At 40.7% G+C, this 16766-nt stretch overlaps 4 protein-coding genes across 4 annotated transcripts in view; 2 read left to right on the forward strand and 2 right to left on the reverse strand.

Moving 5' to 3' along the window:
- Positions 1 to 2698, forward strand: part of LOC117902688 (AF4/FMR2 family member lilli) — a 91530-nt gene extending 88832 nt beyond the window's left edge. Inside the window, exon 13 of the mRNA XM_034814226.1 lies at positions 2681 to 2698. The gene's annotated coding sequence lies outside the window, so the exon portion shown is untranslated. The remainder of the gene's footprint in view (positions 1 to 2680) is intronic.
- Positions 1152 to 8326, forward strand: LOC117902689 (ELAV-like protein 2). The gene is given in 8 exon segments (XM_034814231.1): positions 1152 to 1606; positions 3232 to 3392; positions 3470 to 3565; positions 3632 to 4149; positions 4209 to 4466; positions 5224 to 5503; positions 5654 to 5831; positions 5892 to 8326. Coding segments are annotated over 5 exon segments (2217 nt in total). The 5' UTR covers positions 1152 to 1606; positions 3232 to 3392; positions 3470 to 3565; positions 3632 to 3647; the 3' UTR covers positions 6891 to 8326.
- A 3913-nt stretch (positions 8327 to 12239) lies between these two features.
- LOC117902692 (thymidylate synthase) lies at positions 12240 to 13417 on the reverse strand. The gene has a single exon (XM_034814234.1). It carries the CDS (start codon positions 13350 to 13352, stop codon positions 12342 to 12344), a length of 1011 nt encoding a protein of 336 aa, XP_034670125.1. The 5' UTR covers positions 13353 to 13417; the 3' UTR covers positions 12240 to 12341.
- Positions 13418 to 13993: 576 nt separating this feature from the next.
- LOC117902696 (recombination repair protein 1) lies at positions 13994 to 16499 on the reverse strand. The gene is given in 5 exon segments (XM_034814237.1): positions 13994 to 14843; positions 14908 to 15107; positions 15189 to 15260; positions 15321 to 15462; positions 15464 to 16499. Coding segments are annotated over 5 exon segments (1989 nt in total). The 5' UTR covers positions 16379 to 16499; the 3' UTR covers positions 13994 to 14183.
- Between the last annotated feature and the right edge of the window lie 267 nt (positions 16500 to 16766).

Here is a 16766-nt window from a genome sequence, read left to right on the forward strand (position 1 = left end):
TCAGCTTTGGACCTTCTTCTACTTTACTAGTCCTTCCGCTCCCTCTGTCTCTCTCTCACTCACTGTTTCTCTCTCCCTATCTAAACTGAGGATTTGGCAAGGTGTGTCACTTTTTTGTTTTGTTCTTGCATTTTTAATGGCTCCTTTACTCTGGCTGGCAAATGCATGCAAACATATTTACATATGTACAATATACAATATACAATATGCATGTAATTTTCTTTAGTTCCGCATCCATGTACGGCTCTATCCCGGCCGTAAATCCATTAATTAGACTGTAGAAATTTTTAGCAATTTTTTAAAGAAAATTATTGGTTTGTGCTCCATTATGTGTGGGCGTGTTTTTATATGGAAAAGTGGCTAGAAGACTGTTGTTGGATGGACCGTTTCAGGAATGAAATTATAACTATGCATCCTTATTGACGGGGCAGATGAGGTTTTTATTACTCATAATGTACGACAATGTACATTGTGGATTCTTTTTTATTTTGATGGTGATAAAAGCAATGTAATCTTAAAATACAATTTTAAGAAAGATTTACATATGTACATATGTATGTATGTATGTAAATCTTTCTAATAATTGTATTTTATGTGCATATGTTTTATGCTTGGAAATATAGCTCTCTAGTATCGAATGGATGTTTAATTTTCCGGAAGACATTACCAATTTGTACTTAAGTCAATATGTAATAAAGAAGCAACTGTTTTGTTACCCCAGATTTGAACACCAACTGGAAATATTTTCAGCTGTTTAGTGCTAAGAATTCTTATTTGATTTCGAATGGCCATATCAAATAGATTACCATAAAGGAATTTCAAATAATTATGGTAAATCCAATTATAAATTACCTTTCTCCGCCGCCTCTAATATACAAGCATATGTATGTAAATAGATACATACGCACTCAAATGGATGTATTTGTATGTACACATATGCATACATAGGTGGGTGATCCATTCCAAATGGATTTCTCTTCACTTGCGGCGACAAAGAGCAAACATTCGACAAGTTGGCCAACTGCACAACAGTCAACAGTCTTTCTCTCTCTCTCTCTCTCTTACTCTCGGTATCGTCGCTCTCCCGTTCCGTTCTCGGGGGCATAAAAATACTTTCCACGCCGCTCGCCAAATCATTTATTTCTGTTCTGTTGAGTTGCAGGAACGCGTTCTTTTCTACTTTCCGTTCGATTTTATTTCCTTATTATTATTATTATTATTGCTATTATTGTTATTACGAATTAGTTGCACGTTTCGGTTCGGTTCTGTTCTGTTTAGTTCGGTTTCTCCTTATTCCAACAGCCACGGCAACAAATTAAATTTTAACAATATAATAATAATCCCTCCAACTAACTAAATATCTTCTCCTTACTTTCGGTTGTCGCTTTGTTTTGGTTGTGCTTTCTTTCAATTCGGTTTCGCTTCGGTTCGGTTTGTGTCTCGGTTATTATTAAAATAAATATACATACTCGTAAAAGCAAACATCCATCCCCCCAGAAAATTGTTTCGTAATCGCACTGAAATCGAAATCGTGCGAACCAGCAACAAGTTTTCCACGATCTGAGATCAGATCCGTCCAACATTCAACATCCAACAGGAAGAAAAGGTAACAAAACCAGTGCCTGTGCCAGTGGGGCATCACTCGAGAATTTATATAAGTACTTCGGAAAATTAATTCAATGCAACAGTGTTTCCTTCAGCCAGGGGATTGAGAGGAAAACTCTGCTGCCACTTAACCTCAAATAGGCGTCGAGCAGCAGCAGCAGATTCGACGTCAGCACATCAGCTGCGATGCTTTTGTTGCTTTCAAATTATTTTCGAAAATACAATTATAATTTGTGCCGGCTACGCAGCACAGCAGCAGCAGCTGGGATCTGCTCTTCTATTTCGTACATCCCAGAACTTGTTTGTTTATTTTTAAAATATTAGTTTCTCGCACGATTTACGCTGGCAAATGCAACAAAACTGCCAGCGCATTCAGACTTTGGTGCTATCTAAAACCTACGAAAGCAGACAGTCATCAATATTGAAAATGATGTACAATCAAACGAATTATTCTGTTTGTGAGTCAGACAATTTACCCCAAAAAAACTCAAAGAATGTCTTGAATTATCAGATTTTGAATTGCAGAATTAAAAGAGCACAAAAAAGTGAAGTGCATATTTAAATAGATGGGACATGCTTTCTTCATCTCATAGAAAATGATGGATAGCCCAATTAAATATTACTTTTCATATTATAAATTGTTTTTTCATTCGTATAATACAAACATTTCGCACTTTTTCCACTTATAATGGAAAGTACACTCGGAGAGTGCACAGAAAAATATTTATTGCCGGCCGCAATCGTCATAAAGGCCAATTTCAGCATTTGCTAAAAATACTGTTTTGATATTTTCCCAATTTACTATAAGAGAATGTATAGCAGAGACCACATCAGCCATCAATCCGACCTATTTTTCGGATAACAAGATAACGATTTAATCCGTACATATGCATATATTCCCAAGTAAAGCACCATTTGCCATATTGAATGTATTTATTTGTTTATTTATTGTGTATTTCAATGTCTTTCAACGAAAAGAACACAGCACCCCACCTCTCTTTATGGAAACTAAAGAGATCTCTTAGAGCGGTCCGTGAAGAGTGAGATAGAGAGAGAGAGAGAGAGAGAGAGATTGACAGAGGCAGAGGCAGAGTGAGGCGCATGCGTTGTCGTCGTAGCTGGAGAATGAACAATATTTGTGTTTTAGTTGTGAAAAAGTGTTTAAATTCACCAAATGGAGAAACATTACATGAAGAGGTCTCTAATCTTCACGTCGGGAGACCCTTTTATGTCCCTTAAATATTCCTTCCCTTCCATTTGAACAGAAAATGTCCACTAGCAATAAGACTTGGTGTAAGTCCACCTGTTTTTAGCCACAAATCGATATCTGCGACATTATTTTAGTCCCATTTTAATTGCATCGATTTTTCCATCATTCCTACCGTCGGATCTTGCCGTACCCGCACCCCCTCCCGTTATGTCATGCAGTCAGCCAGCAAATGTGTGCCAGCCACAGCAACATAGAGCTCTCGTCTCGGCCATTTCTACGGCTTCATTAAACAAAACAAAAAAGGTTCACTTTCGCGTATTTCCACAGGAAAAGTGGGGAGAGTGGGCCCAGCCCGCATTTCATTTAAATTGAATTAAAATAATTGATTTTTATTGCAACTTTGTTTGGGTTTTCAGTAAACTTTCGGGCACACAAGCAACCCATACGTACCCATACGAGTATACGGGGTATACGCGCTCCTAACTAGGCTATAGAATACGCCCGAGATCAGTCCACAGACAGAAAGACTTTTGTGTTCCACTTCGGTTGATCCACTCCGCGTGCGCCTCAGGATAGGGTGAGTGTTAAAAGATACGAGTATAATGGTTGCCATTACGAAAACTATTGCTAATTTATTGTTGCGTTCCATTGCAGATCCCCCTGCAGTATTATCTCAATATCAACTGTATACACTCTCCATCCACTCTCTACATCTGTCTCTTGATCAAGTTTTACGCAAAAGAGAAATCAGTAAAGTTCATTAAACGAGAAAATGCATAATGGATGACAATTTGTGCTAATTTGGAATCGTTCTTTCAGCAGCAGCCACATTATGGTCGAGGGTCAGACAGCCGTGCAACAGCAGCCCCAACAGCAGCCACCTACTGGAGGAGCTGCCAACACTGCCAGCAGCAGCAGCACCACCACCACCGCCGCCACCACAGGAGCAGGCGTTGGCGCAGGCGGCGGATCTACAGGATCTACGGGAAATGTGACGACCAATAGCCAGGCGCAGACAAACGGCGGAACTGCCTCAACATCGCCAGCAGCTGCCGGTTCTGGTTCGGGTTCAGGATCGACGACAACTGGATCGAATGCCACTGGCCAGGCATCCAATGCCAACAATTCAACAGCGAATAATAACAACAACAACAACAGCACCACTGCAAACAACAACAACAATAACAATAATAACAACAACAACGAACCAGATCCAAAAACTAATCTGATTGTTAATTACTTGCCACAGACAATGTCCCAGGATGAGATACGTTCGCTGTTCGTTAGCTTCGGCGAGGTGGAGAGCTGCAAATTGATCCGCGACAAGGTGACAGGTGAGAACGATGAACGATGGACACAGTCAGAGTTTATTCATCCTCTTTTTCCGATTTAGGCCAAAGCCTGGGCTATGGCTTCGTGAACTACGTCAAGCAGGAGGATGCCGAAAAGGCTATCAACGCACTGAACGGTCTGCGGCTGCAGAACAAAACCATTAAGGTATCCATTGCACGGCCCAGCTCGGAGAGCATCAAGGGCGCCAATCTCTATGTATCGGGTCTTCCAAAGAATATGACACAGTCGGACCTCGAATCATTGTTCAGTCCATACGGCAAGATCATCACTTCGCGCATACTTTGTGATAATATCACCGGTGAGTCCTGGAGGAGGCCTGAATACCCAGAGAAAGAGTGAGAGGAGAAGTTGAATTTTAAATTCGAAAGGAATATCAGATGAATAATCCCCAACTCAGATCTTAGATCCTAGAGGAATATTCTCCTTGATCATTCAAAGCATGTCCCAGTATCCAGTATATTTAAATATTTCTATATACAACATATCTACATATATATACTCGTTCTTTAAAATATTCTTCGATTCATTTGTAGCCTTCTAGCCCATATCGCGCACAAAATTTGATTTCCAATGTGGCTGGCGCTCTCTCCACAAAAATCGAATTATAAACCCCTCCCTTGTGTTTTCTTTATTATTGATATATTGATACTTATTAATTAATGCAAATTTTTGTGTACAATTTTATTTTTTTACATGTAATAATCGAACCAAATAAGATGAACATGCGCCGGGTATGTTTTTTCTTTTAATCATTTTGATTTCATCATTTTCCCTTTAATTTCCAAGCTGTTCATTCATACGCATATGAAAGATACAAAAACAAATAATATTTATGTATATTCATTTATGCATTTTACGCACTATGTTACAATAGATTCATCTATCAGTTGCATAGTTTTCAACTCCCATTCAGTTCATCCTTCGATAAATGCATGCCAAATCCATCGCCGCTTGCTTTTGCTTGAATATTTATGAAACTGTTTCTTTAACTGTAACTGTGCCTCTGACTTTATTGTATCTCTACTGACTACTAACCATTCCCGATCATTTTGCAGGTCTCTCCAAGGGCGTTGGCTTTATACGCTTCGATCAGCGCTTTGAGGCTGATCGAGCCATCAAGGAGCTGAACGGCACCACACCCAAGAACTCCACCGAACCGATAACCGTCAAGTTTGCCAACAATCCCAGCAGTAACAAGAACAGCATGCAGCCACTGGCCGCGTACATAGCGCCACAGAACACACGAGGCGGTCGGGCATTCCCGGCGAATGCCGCTGCCGGAGCTGCAGCGGCAGCAGCAGCCGCTGCTATCCATCCCAACGCGGGCCGTTACAGGTCAGGATTGAGAGAGATAGCGAGGGGGAGCAGCTGTGGTTGTTAGAAAATAAGAATTATTTGCATGCCTATACCTAGATTTAGTAGATGATAAGACGATCTATGTGAAGCATCTAGAATGTCTCCCATTTGTTTGCAACTCTTCTGCAGCTCGGTTATCTCTCGATACTCGCCGCTGACCAGCGATCTGATCACCAATGGAATGATTCAAGGCAACACCATTGCCAGCTCCGGCTGGTGCATTTTCGTCTATAATCTGGCACCAGAGACCGAGGAGAATGTGCTGTGGCAGCTGTTTGGACCCTTCGGTGCTGTGCAGTCGGTCAAGGTGAGGCGCGGGACAAATCAATTTTGTGGTTTTGCATCAACTGATTGTTGTACCCCCCAGGTGATTCGCGATCTGCAGAGCAACAAGTGCAAGGGCTTTGGGTTTGTGACGATGACCAACTACGAGGAGGCGGTGCTGGCCATACAGTCGCTCAATGGCTACACGCTGGGCAACCGGGTGCTCCAGGTCAGCTTCAAGACCAACAAGAACAAGCAAACGTAATTACTATCCAAGTTGGCTGCTGTTGTCAATGCCAATGCGGCGGCGGCGGCCTTGGCGGCCAATGGTCTGGTGCTCCACAACCATCGTCAGAACAATCAGAACAACATCAGTAGTGGCATCAGCAATTCGAACAATCCACATGGCAAATATGCTAATCACAACAACAGCGTTACTAGCAGCAACAGACAGCACAACACACACAACAGCAGCAGCAGCAACACGAGCAAGCAGCTGCAGCAGCCACAGCAGCAGAGGCTCCAATCAACGACTCAAAGCAACAAGCAACAATCAATGCCGCCACCTAAGAGATCATCAGGAAACAACACTGCAGCAGTCGCAGCAGCAACAGCAGCAGCAGCCACAGCAACAAACAATAGTACCAGCAACAGCAGCAGCAGCAATAGCAGCCACAGCCACGCAGTGTCCTCCAATGGCGATGCTGGAGCCAGTGCAAGCAATGGCGCTGCCGCCTCTTCCTCATCGGCTTCTTCGTCGAGCAACATATTGAAAACATCCACGAAATTCATTTACAACAAGCCACAAAATCAATTTGAGTTGCTGCAGCAACAGCTGCAGCTGCAGCAGGAATTCGCTCAGTTTCTGACCAACGTGGCCAGCAGTGCAGTAGGATCCGGATCCAGCAGTGGAGCCAGCACATCAGCAGGAGCAGCAGGATCCCTGGGTGAAAGCCGGCGGAACGGAGGAGGCGGAGCAGGAGGAGCACTGGGCCTGGGCATGGGCATGGGCATGGGACTGGGAATGGCAGCCAATGGATCGTCATCGGGTGCTGGTTCTGGCAACAAGAACATGCCCTCCTGGTCGAATTGGTTCTTTTAAAGAAACTTTGTTATATTATGTTATCCCTTAGTTACTCGAGTCAACCCTCATTAATTGATTACCTTCTATTTACTTCAAATTAATTTGTAAGCTGGCTAAGAGGCAAACATACGGGGCAACTCCTTCGCTCAAGCCAAAGCGATTATTTTTTATCATTTTGATAGCTTAAACCAAAGCATTATCCTAAAACAAATCCTAGTTTAAGTTGATTACTTTTCGACGAATTATGAATTCGCTTTTCGTTTTGTATCTTATTCTTCACACATTAATTGTTTGACTTTAATCGGGGGGCAGCAAATCAATCGGGCCCGTGATTAAATAGTACTACCAAAATAAGTACAACTTTACCATTATATTTGATTTGTTAATGCACTTTTAAAGAAAAACATCTAACAGAATGGCTTCCAGAACTGGGTATAAACTGAGAGAATCTGAGAGAAGTAAAGCTCTAGTTAAGTTTTTGTTTGGAATGTGTACTCCACTCTACTCTACTCTAGACATATTTTTAAACGAGAGCTGAGTATAATAAGTGGAGGAACATTTTCGATGGCACTGAGGCCCACAATCCACCAAAGAATGAGAAACAAACATGACAAATATTTAAGCTATAAATAAATGTATAAATGAGATACGAAAAAACAGAACTGAATGCGTAAACAGATACACGTAGAAGCGGGCGTGCGGTTTGGCATATAGTCAGACCAGGCCGTTTTTGCTAATAGACAATGCAGAGAAATGCGAAGGGAAGGCTAGATAAAAGAAGATGAATACGAGAAGCAACCAAACAAGACATGCATATGTTTATGTTTTATATTAAATGTATAACTTTTTCTAAAATAAACGATGTATGCATAATATACGTATATATAGACAAGCCCTTTATTCTATACCCCCAACCCATAACAACCCATAATGTTCAATTTGTTCGAGCCTCCCAAACTAATCTCCTACTCGTCATAAAGTCATACTGCCCCATCCCTGCCCCTGACTCTCTGGTGTCAGTCAGCACAGAAACACATCTGAACACACATAAAATGGCAGCAAGTGCTAATTGAGAATTTTTCGAATACAACGAATAAATGTTTAAGAAAAATCGAAAAAAGCAAACAGGCAAACGGAAAAAGGATAAAAATCATAAATAAATAATACAAGCAAAGTGAGACCATAATAGTTATAAACTAATCAACGAGTGTAAAGCTAAAACAAAGCCAGCTACAAAATCTAAGCACGCCATTCCAAAAAAGAAGCTAAAAATGTAACTTTAGAAAAAGATCAGAACAGTCCCTCCCTAGACAAAACAAGCATAGAAGAAAATAAAATGGAAATGGAAAGCCAGAGCGAGAGCAACGTAACTTATGTAGATTGACAAAAAACGCGTTTCAGCATAACGAATTTGTTTTAACCCAACTCAACAGCAATATCGAAGCAAGCGAATACAAAACAGACAAAGAAAACAAAGAGTAAACATAAAAGAAATTAAAAGAACAAGTTGAACAAATTGCCAAACTAAGTATAATACATTTTTAAATACGAAACTGGGGAAAACTGGCATTAACAGAGAGATGGGAAAGGAAAGCTGGGATGTTTCCGAGAGTCGAGGAGATAGAGATATGGGAAATGGTGTGTCGATGATATGAAATCATGGTGCTTGACAGATTTCCTTGCAAAACTGCAAATGCAAATGCAAATTGTGTCCCTAAAGAATTAGAATACCGAAAACCGATAAACAAAATTTGAATTTAGTTGTAGAAAATAACCAAATGGCTTGGGAAAGGTAGGAGATAATTCACTATTTATTGGTATTTATATTTTCCATTGAATATAATTTATATCCCTCGAATCCCTTGCCTGTAAAACGTAAAATTTGCAATGTTAAGAGACATAAAAACTATGCTATGGCACTACATGAACAAAAATCTATAACTATTTATGAAACAATTATTATATATGTATGATTAACAATATATTGATGTTGTGTATTGCAAATTTTAAATGTTTATACATCTACATACATACCAAGGAAATTATTACGAATTACTAAGTCATGGCATGCATAGAGGCAAAAGCAAAAGCAAAGCAAGGCAAAGAGGAGAGAAACCATTTTCATGTATACGTCAGTAAATTAATTGCATACTATTTAAACTTATTACCAGAAATTATATATATAGAATATATATATATATATGCATACATACATACATAGTTACGATTACGGTTATGAATATATTATGTAGGTATGTGCGTGTGTAGTGCGTAGCAGCAAAGCAAAGCAGCAAAATGCCAAGCCTGCAGATATGTAGAGCTCTCAATGGCTATAGTATCCACTACTCCTTCACTTTACTCTCCTCTTCCCACATCGACAAAACCAATTAACAACTAAACTATAAGAATATTCTCCTAGACACACATACACACACAGATACACACCCATATACACACACGCAAACAAAAAGACACTCATACTCATGCGCAAAATGCTTGACTGACAAAAGAAAAAAATTAAATAGAATTCTTGCTTTTTAAGCGGTAATAAGAAAGAAAGAATGAATACCTTCCAGCAAACAATTTCTAGGCGAGCCCCAGAAATGAAAACACTACAAGAGAAAAACACCAAATGAAAAGTTTTTATACAAAATGTAGAAATCGAGGCACCGTTTTTTGTGCATTTTGTATGGGATTCCATGCGCCGCACCGCGGATCTGTGTAACAGGAGATCTCTGTGCGCGTAATGCAATTAAGATATAAAAGTATTGTAAAAGAAAAAACCCCGAACAACAACAAAAGCAATCGATTATATACATTTTTTAAGAGGAAATGTTTTATAGTAAGGGAGAAGGAAGCCGAAAACGGACGGACGGAAGAAGCAGAGCAGGTGGAAGCCCGAAACAAAACCAAGAAAGTATTTTAAAAATTTAAATATATACATGAGTACTATATATACAATATATTATATTATATATACATATTATATACTTAATGGGTATGGTAACGAACAAAAACACCGCACAATAATATACAAAAACAAAGCAAAAGGGAGGATAAATGGATACGGAAGCAACGTCATGAGGAAACATACGTAAAGAACAAAGTCCGCTGAGGATCACTGATAACAGAACGTTTAACTAAATGCAGAAAAAGACTAAGGAATCGAGAAAGTACTAAAAATAACAAAAAAACCAAACCCAAAATACAAAAACCACAAATGGAACGAGCAAATTTATAATTTTTACATGAAAACGCAATAATGTTAACATTTAAAGAAGAATAAATAGAAAACAAAGCGCATATCTTGAGAAACGAAGAACGAGAAGAGCAGAGAAGAGTCTCACCAAAGAGAACGAAATCGAAAAACAAAAACAAAAAGCAAAAAACAAACGAAAAGTTACCACAAATTTTAACTAACAAACAAAGTGAGAATGGCTTAACGGTACACTTTTATACTTTTACACCAAAACCAAACCAAACGAAAACAAAAGCAAAAGCAAAAACAAAAACCAAAGATGTACGAGTATGTAAAGATAATGCATGATTGATTGATTAATTGATTGATCTGTTTTGTCGTTTCTAGAGGCACATTCGCGTTTTGGAGCCAATAAGGTTGTGCAAATGCCTGCAGGCTTCTGGCTGCCGCTAGTTGGAGCGGTAACGGAATGCCTGCAGCGCTCTCTCTATCTCTCTTTAAATGTCTGTTCCTCTCACATACACACACACACACAAACTCTTTTCTCTACTGTTGTAATCTCACTTAAATAAATGTTGAATAGCAAAAAGCCACACCCAAATATTACAGATCTATTCGAGAAATGTGCTTAATATCGATGGCAATTAGCTACAATAATTGAACGGCTTGTTCGCCCCTCTCTCTAACCCACTTTCCAGGATCGATCCCTACACGAACTGTTGCATGGAATGGGAGGTTGCTAGATAAATTTATAAGACTGTGGTTAGAACTCGATTGGGGAAGCAACAGAACTTGTAGTGGAAGCAACCTGCTGAAATGTTATTCAATTAATTTTTTTGGTTTTTCGTTTTTGTGTAATTTCTTCTGTCGCTTCCGGATGCACTCAAAAGTCCAGATCAAATCTTGGTTTCTGCTCCCTCAAGATCCAGCTATCGAACAGATTAGATAAAAAACAAACACACACACACACATAAAGCAAACCAAACCATTTTATAGATGCGATTGGTAAAGGTAAAGGTGGGAAAAAGCTCTCTCTATATGTTTAAATGTTGAAGAAATACAAAAAATAAATCTAAAAGTATATTATAAATTAATTAAAAACCAAATCTTAGTCGAAAAGAACTTAGTCAAAGGTACTAATTTTAAGCACTATTGTTAAACGCAAGTTGAAGGCAAGGCAAAGGGCAAGGCATTAAGCGGCACTAAGCTGCAGGAAGACGAAGACGATGAAGAGAAAATCACATTAGCCAAAAAAACGGAAAACGCAAGAGAAAGATGTTGTATGGAATATATGGAAAAATCTAAACTCAACTCAGAACCTTAGTGGCATTCGCTCTTTCAAGCTCAAAACATAAGTTTAAATAACATATTGAATTTCACATAAGAGATTATAATAATTCCATCTAATTTCTATTTGTCTATGGGTTAGCTTATACAATATATATTATGTGTATATGTATATGTATTATGCCACATGTGTATTACCATATATGTATTTATGAAAAACTATGCAAGTTTCTTTCTCGTCGTTATAAATATAGTCAAAATATTGGTGGACCGTATCGTATTGTAGTAGCAAATATGTATTTATCTTTAATCATCACAGACAAAAACCGAAAACGAAACGAAAACGAAAGCAAAACGAATTATTCCAATTTAATTAACGTGCATAAATTATATATTGAATTATTGTCAAGTCGAGTCGAGTTCTCTCATATGGACACGAGACCTTAAGCGATTTTCTTCGAATTTTCATTATTAATTAAACTTAAAGACGAAACCAAGAAACCAAAACCAAGAAACCAAAAAAAAAACAATCACAATATTGTGTGCGATAAAGTCAAGCAAAAATTTATATAGCATATTTATGGTATACTCTGTGCAAGATTTATTAAGAATCAATTAACTTCATTATGGATTACTCTGAGAATTTACAAACACACAAACCAAACACACACGCGACACACACGATGAATGAAAACCAACAATTTATTCCAATAAAGCTATGAAAGATGTGTTTAAAGACTATGTATGGTATGCGTATGCCCTATGCCCCATAATTTCCAGCACTTCCCACTTACTTTCTAGTCTGAACGTCAATCCAGAATGCAACGCACAGATGTGGACTCAAATATCAATGATGGAAGCAAACCAATTCACTGGTACTCAAGTTTAACATTTTTTCGTAATTTATTTATTGATTAAACTGAGATTGAAAGATTTAAGGAAATCGGTTCATATTTAAGGAAATAATACAGAGTGGAGCACTTTTAGACTGCCATGTCCATCTTTATCTTAGGGTATGGATCGTAGCCAATGACCTCAAAGTCTTCGTAGCGAAAATCTTCAATGTCCTCCACCTTTCGCTTGATGTGCAGCTTTGGGAACGGTCGCGGCTTGCGTTCCAGCTGCTCCTTTAGTGGCTCAACATGGTTTAGGTAGACATGAGCGTCGCCCATGGTGTGCACAAAATCGCCCGTCTTCAAGCCCGTTACATGGGCTATCATGTGGGTGAGCAGGGCATAGGAGGCAATGTTGAAGGGCACGCCTAGGCCCATGTCGGCGCTGCGCTGATACAGCTGACAGGAGAGTTCGCCGCGAGTTTGCGAGACGTAGAACTGTGCCAGGCAGTGGCAGGGCGGCAGTGCCATTTTGGGTATGTCCAGGGGATTCCAGGAGGACATGATGATGCGACGATCGGATGGATTGTCCCTGATGGTGTTGATTACTTGTCGCAATTGATCGATGCCCTTGCCACTGTAATCATCGTCGCAGGTGCCATACTCGGCACCAAAGTGACGCCACTGAAAGCCATAGACAGGACCCAGATCTCCCACGGCGCGGTCCGTGTGGCCGAGTTTGTCTAGGAACTCTCTGGTGCTGTTGCCATCCCAAATGTGCACATTCTTCGCCTGCAAGAGCTTCGCATCTGTCTTTCCGGCAACAAACCAAAGCAGCTCCTCCACGACCGCACGAAAGAACACCCGCTTGGTGGTCAGCAGGGGAAACGACTTCCGCATGTCAAACCGCAACTGACTGCCGAATACCGACAGTGTGCCTACCTGGGTGCGATCCATACGGCGCTCACCATCCTTTATGATATGCCTAATCAATTCCAAATAATTCTGCTCATCTTGATTGGTGTCCACTACGCCGTTGCTCTTATTTAATTCCACCAGAAGCCCATTGTCAGTCAATTTCTCTTTTTCCACTCCAATATTGCCATTGACTGGACCCGCACAATATGCGGACAAGTTGGGGTTTACAGCTGTATCCGTCATTACATTAACTTAGAATTTTTAACAAATATCTTGTGCAAACTTTATTTAAGGCGGGAAAAATGTCAAGGGTTGTACCCTACATACGACTTCAACGCTTCTTTCCCGCCAAACGAAAATTACATTTCTTGGTTTTGATATTCGGTTTAATGATTCTAGCTGGATAGCACCCTTATCACTGAATATATAATTTTATCCGATAAATTAACTAATTTTCTACAAGATTGACTAACATTAGGCTCACCCTTCTATAGGATTCTTTATAAAAAGGGGTTTATACATGAAATGGGTAAACCAAAATGTATACCAAATGGCATTTCTACATGAATTTTACACGGTGTCTTAGCACAACAAGGTGAGTCCACACACAACAAATATATCGGTTTACGTTACCGATACAAAATAGAGAGGGAAAGTTGGGCAAATGCAACATTCTGTTAAATTTTGTATTAACTTTGGCAAGACTAACACTTATTTAAGTTAACACAAAATTAAATAGGTTGTCATAACAGCATACTTTTTTTAAACAGAAGCACCGGCTAAAAATAAAATTCCTATTCATCGATTGTTTCTGCTTTTCGATATGTTCGCTGTTTTCTATCTATTTTCAAAATAGATTTATTCCTTCGAATAAATACACTTTTACTTTGTACGAGGAATTTATTAAGTTTAATTATATTTAAATACCGAGCTGGGTCGATCTACAACAAAATGTATACGTAGGTGTACGCCGCATATAACAAAATGCAACAGGCGGTACAATTATATGAAGGAAAAAAAGGACGTAAACATCATACAAATAAAAACATAAAACAAACGAAGATGGAATGAACTTTAAATATTAAAGAATACAGTAATTGGGCAATGATCGCTGCCAAGGAGCTGCTTTCGCATCACATGGTCCACTACCCGCGAAACAAACCGCTCCGAGACAATGCAATAGTCGAGCCGCCAGCCTATATTGCGAGCCCGTGCGTTTGACATGTAGGTCCAGAAGGTGTAGGCGCCTTTTTTGTCGGGATACAAATGCCTGAAGGTATCCACGAATCCTAGGCCAAGCAGCTCCGTCATCTTATCCCGCTCCTCTTTGGTGAAGCCAGCATTTTTGGTGTTTGTCTTCGGGTTTTCCAAATCGATTTCGCTATGGGACACATTCATATCGCCACAAATAACGACCGCCTTCAAAGCGTCAAGCTTCTGCACATAGGACTGGAACAGCTTCTCCCAACGCATGCGGGCCTCCAAGTTAACCAGCTTGCGGCCCGAATTCGGAACATAAACATTTATCAAATAGAACTTTTCATACTCTGCGGTTATCATGCGTCCCACGTCATCAAACTCCTCGTTTCCAATGCCGTACTCGACATGAATGGGCATAATCTTGCTGTATATGGCCACCCCAGCATAGCCGCCTGGCATGCACAACCAATACGGGTGATAGCCCGGCACATTGGTCATTTCGTCGGGCAGTTGCTCGTTTGAGCATTTTGTTTCCTTCAACAACAACAAACAAAAGTGGTTAAAATTGTTCTACTAGCGACGTTCATTGCGGACTTACTTGCAGACAAAATATATCTGGCTCCTCGAGAGCCAACACCTGAAGACCGTCCTTCTTGAGCCATGCTCTTAGGCCAGCCACATTCCAGCTGCAGATTTTTAAATTGAATGCCTTTTCAGCTGGCAGTGCGAAGTCAGCTTTATCCAAATTTACTTTTGCTTCTACAGCCTTCTCGGCCTTCTTGGCCTTCTCCTTGGATGCTGGAAAACAAAAGTTAAGCATGTTGTGCAAGCTTTTCAATACTGCACCGCCACCGCAACCGGACGACTCCACCAACATACTTTTCGACCCATCAATCGCATCATCTTCAATCGCTTCTTCCGATTTGGTGGCGGCTTTTTTCCGACCGCGAACTGAAATTAAGTAAAATCTGTTTAGCAATTTGTGCATAATTGTAACCAAACCAAACCAACCTGGTTTGCTTTCCGCCGGCTCTGGCAGCTCCTCCTCGCTCTCCTTTTTGGTGGAGGCCTTCGGTGCCCGTTTTTTTGCTGGCAGCTGGCTCGGGTTCCTCCTTGGCTTCCTTTTTGGCTCGCTGCTTAGTTGGCTTTGCTGCCACTGGGGGCACAGCTTCGGGTTCTTTTACTTTTTTAGTTCGCTTGTTGGTGGCCTTTGTGGGCACTGCATCGGCTTTAGCTTCCTCCGTGGAATCCCCTACAGGCACAGGCTCAGCTTGAACACCGTTTTCCCCAGCTTTCGCCGCTTTCTTAGTACGCTTATTGGTAGCCTTTGGTGGCTCTGGAGCCACATCATCTTCCTCAAGAACCTCAGCAATTTCCGAATCGGCCAGACGCTTGTTAACTCGCGCCCGTTTGGTTGTTGTCTCGGATTTATTTTCCTTTGCCTTCTGCGCTGGCTCTGGCGCGATCAAGGGTGGTTGATCTTTTTTCGCTCTTTGTTTTGGCGGTTCTGCTTCTTCCACCACTGCATCAGCGTCTTCTGCGGGGTCTTTCCTCTTACGTCCCCGCGCTTTTGTTTCCTTTGGAGCCGATTCCTCGACAGCTGTCGCTTTTCCTCTCTTGGCGCGTCCCTTGGGTGGTGCTGGAGCTGCTGCTGGTTCTTCCTCTACTTCCTCTTCAGGCTGTTTTTCTTTTTTGGCCCGAGACTTGACTGCTTTGCTAGCTTTTGGTGCAGCTTCCTCAATTACCTCCGGCTCGCTACTTGCCATCTGCTTACGTCCTTTTAGAGCCTTCGGCACTTTTTCGACGTTCTCCTCTTCCTCCTTAGACTGCTTCTTCCTGCCGCCACGTGCAGCGGGGGGCTTCGAGTTTTCCTCTTGGTCTGGCTCCGGGTTTGCTGCTGCAGTTGTCTTGGTTGTTTTTTTAGCGCGTGGCTTCCCCTTCGTTAGCACCTTGGCATCATCAGCATCTTTACTACCGGCGTTTTCATTCTCGACACTTCCATTTGTTGTGGCGGCAGCTACAGCTAAAGGCTCCTCTACTTGTTTTTTTGTGGCCTTGGCGCGGGGCATTGTATTTTATTTTATTTTTAATATTTTGGCACGCTTTAAAATGAAAAATTTATATCTTGATTGTGTGCGGACACACAAAACACAAAACAACTCTGCGCGGGCAACGACGCTGCAATTTCTTCAAGAAGCCGGCAATAGTGTTGAAAGATGCTGCAAAGACTCAAGGCGCGAATGTGAGGTGACACAGGGTGGTGCGATTTTTGTTGAGCAGTGCTGTGTGTGACGTCACAACAGTTAATTAAAATTACTAACTGACCAAGCTAAGTTCAATTCGACTGACTAATTGCTGCCTAGTTTTTATTTAAGTCAATATTTAATATCTTATCATATTAACCATCCCGCGTACTTTCGTCACCTTACCTTGTTTTAGGTCTTCTAAAGATGCTTA

Source organism: Drosophila subobscura, chromosome U (assembly GCF_008121235.1).
Source record: "Drosophila subobscura isolate 14011-0131.10 chromosome U, UCBerk_Dsub_1.0, whole genome shotgun sequence".
Taxonomy (NCBI): Eukaryota; Metazoa; Arthropoda; class Insecta; order Diptera; family Drosophilidae; genus Drosophila; species Drosophila subobscura.

Coding starts and splice junctions, on each gene's coding strand:
- LOC117902692 (XM_034814234.1), bottom strand. CDS start 13,352: ATGACGGATACAGCTGTAAACCCCAACTTGTCCGCATATTGTGCGGGT.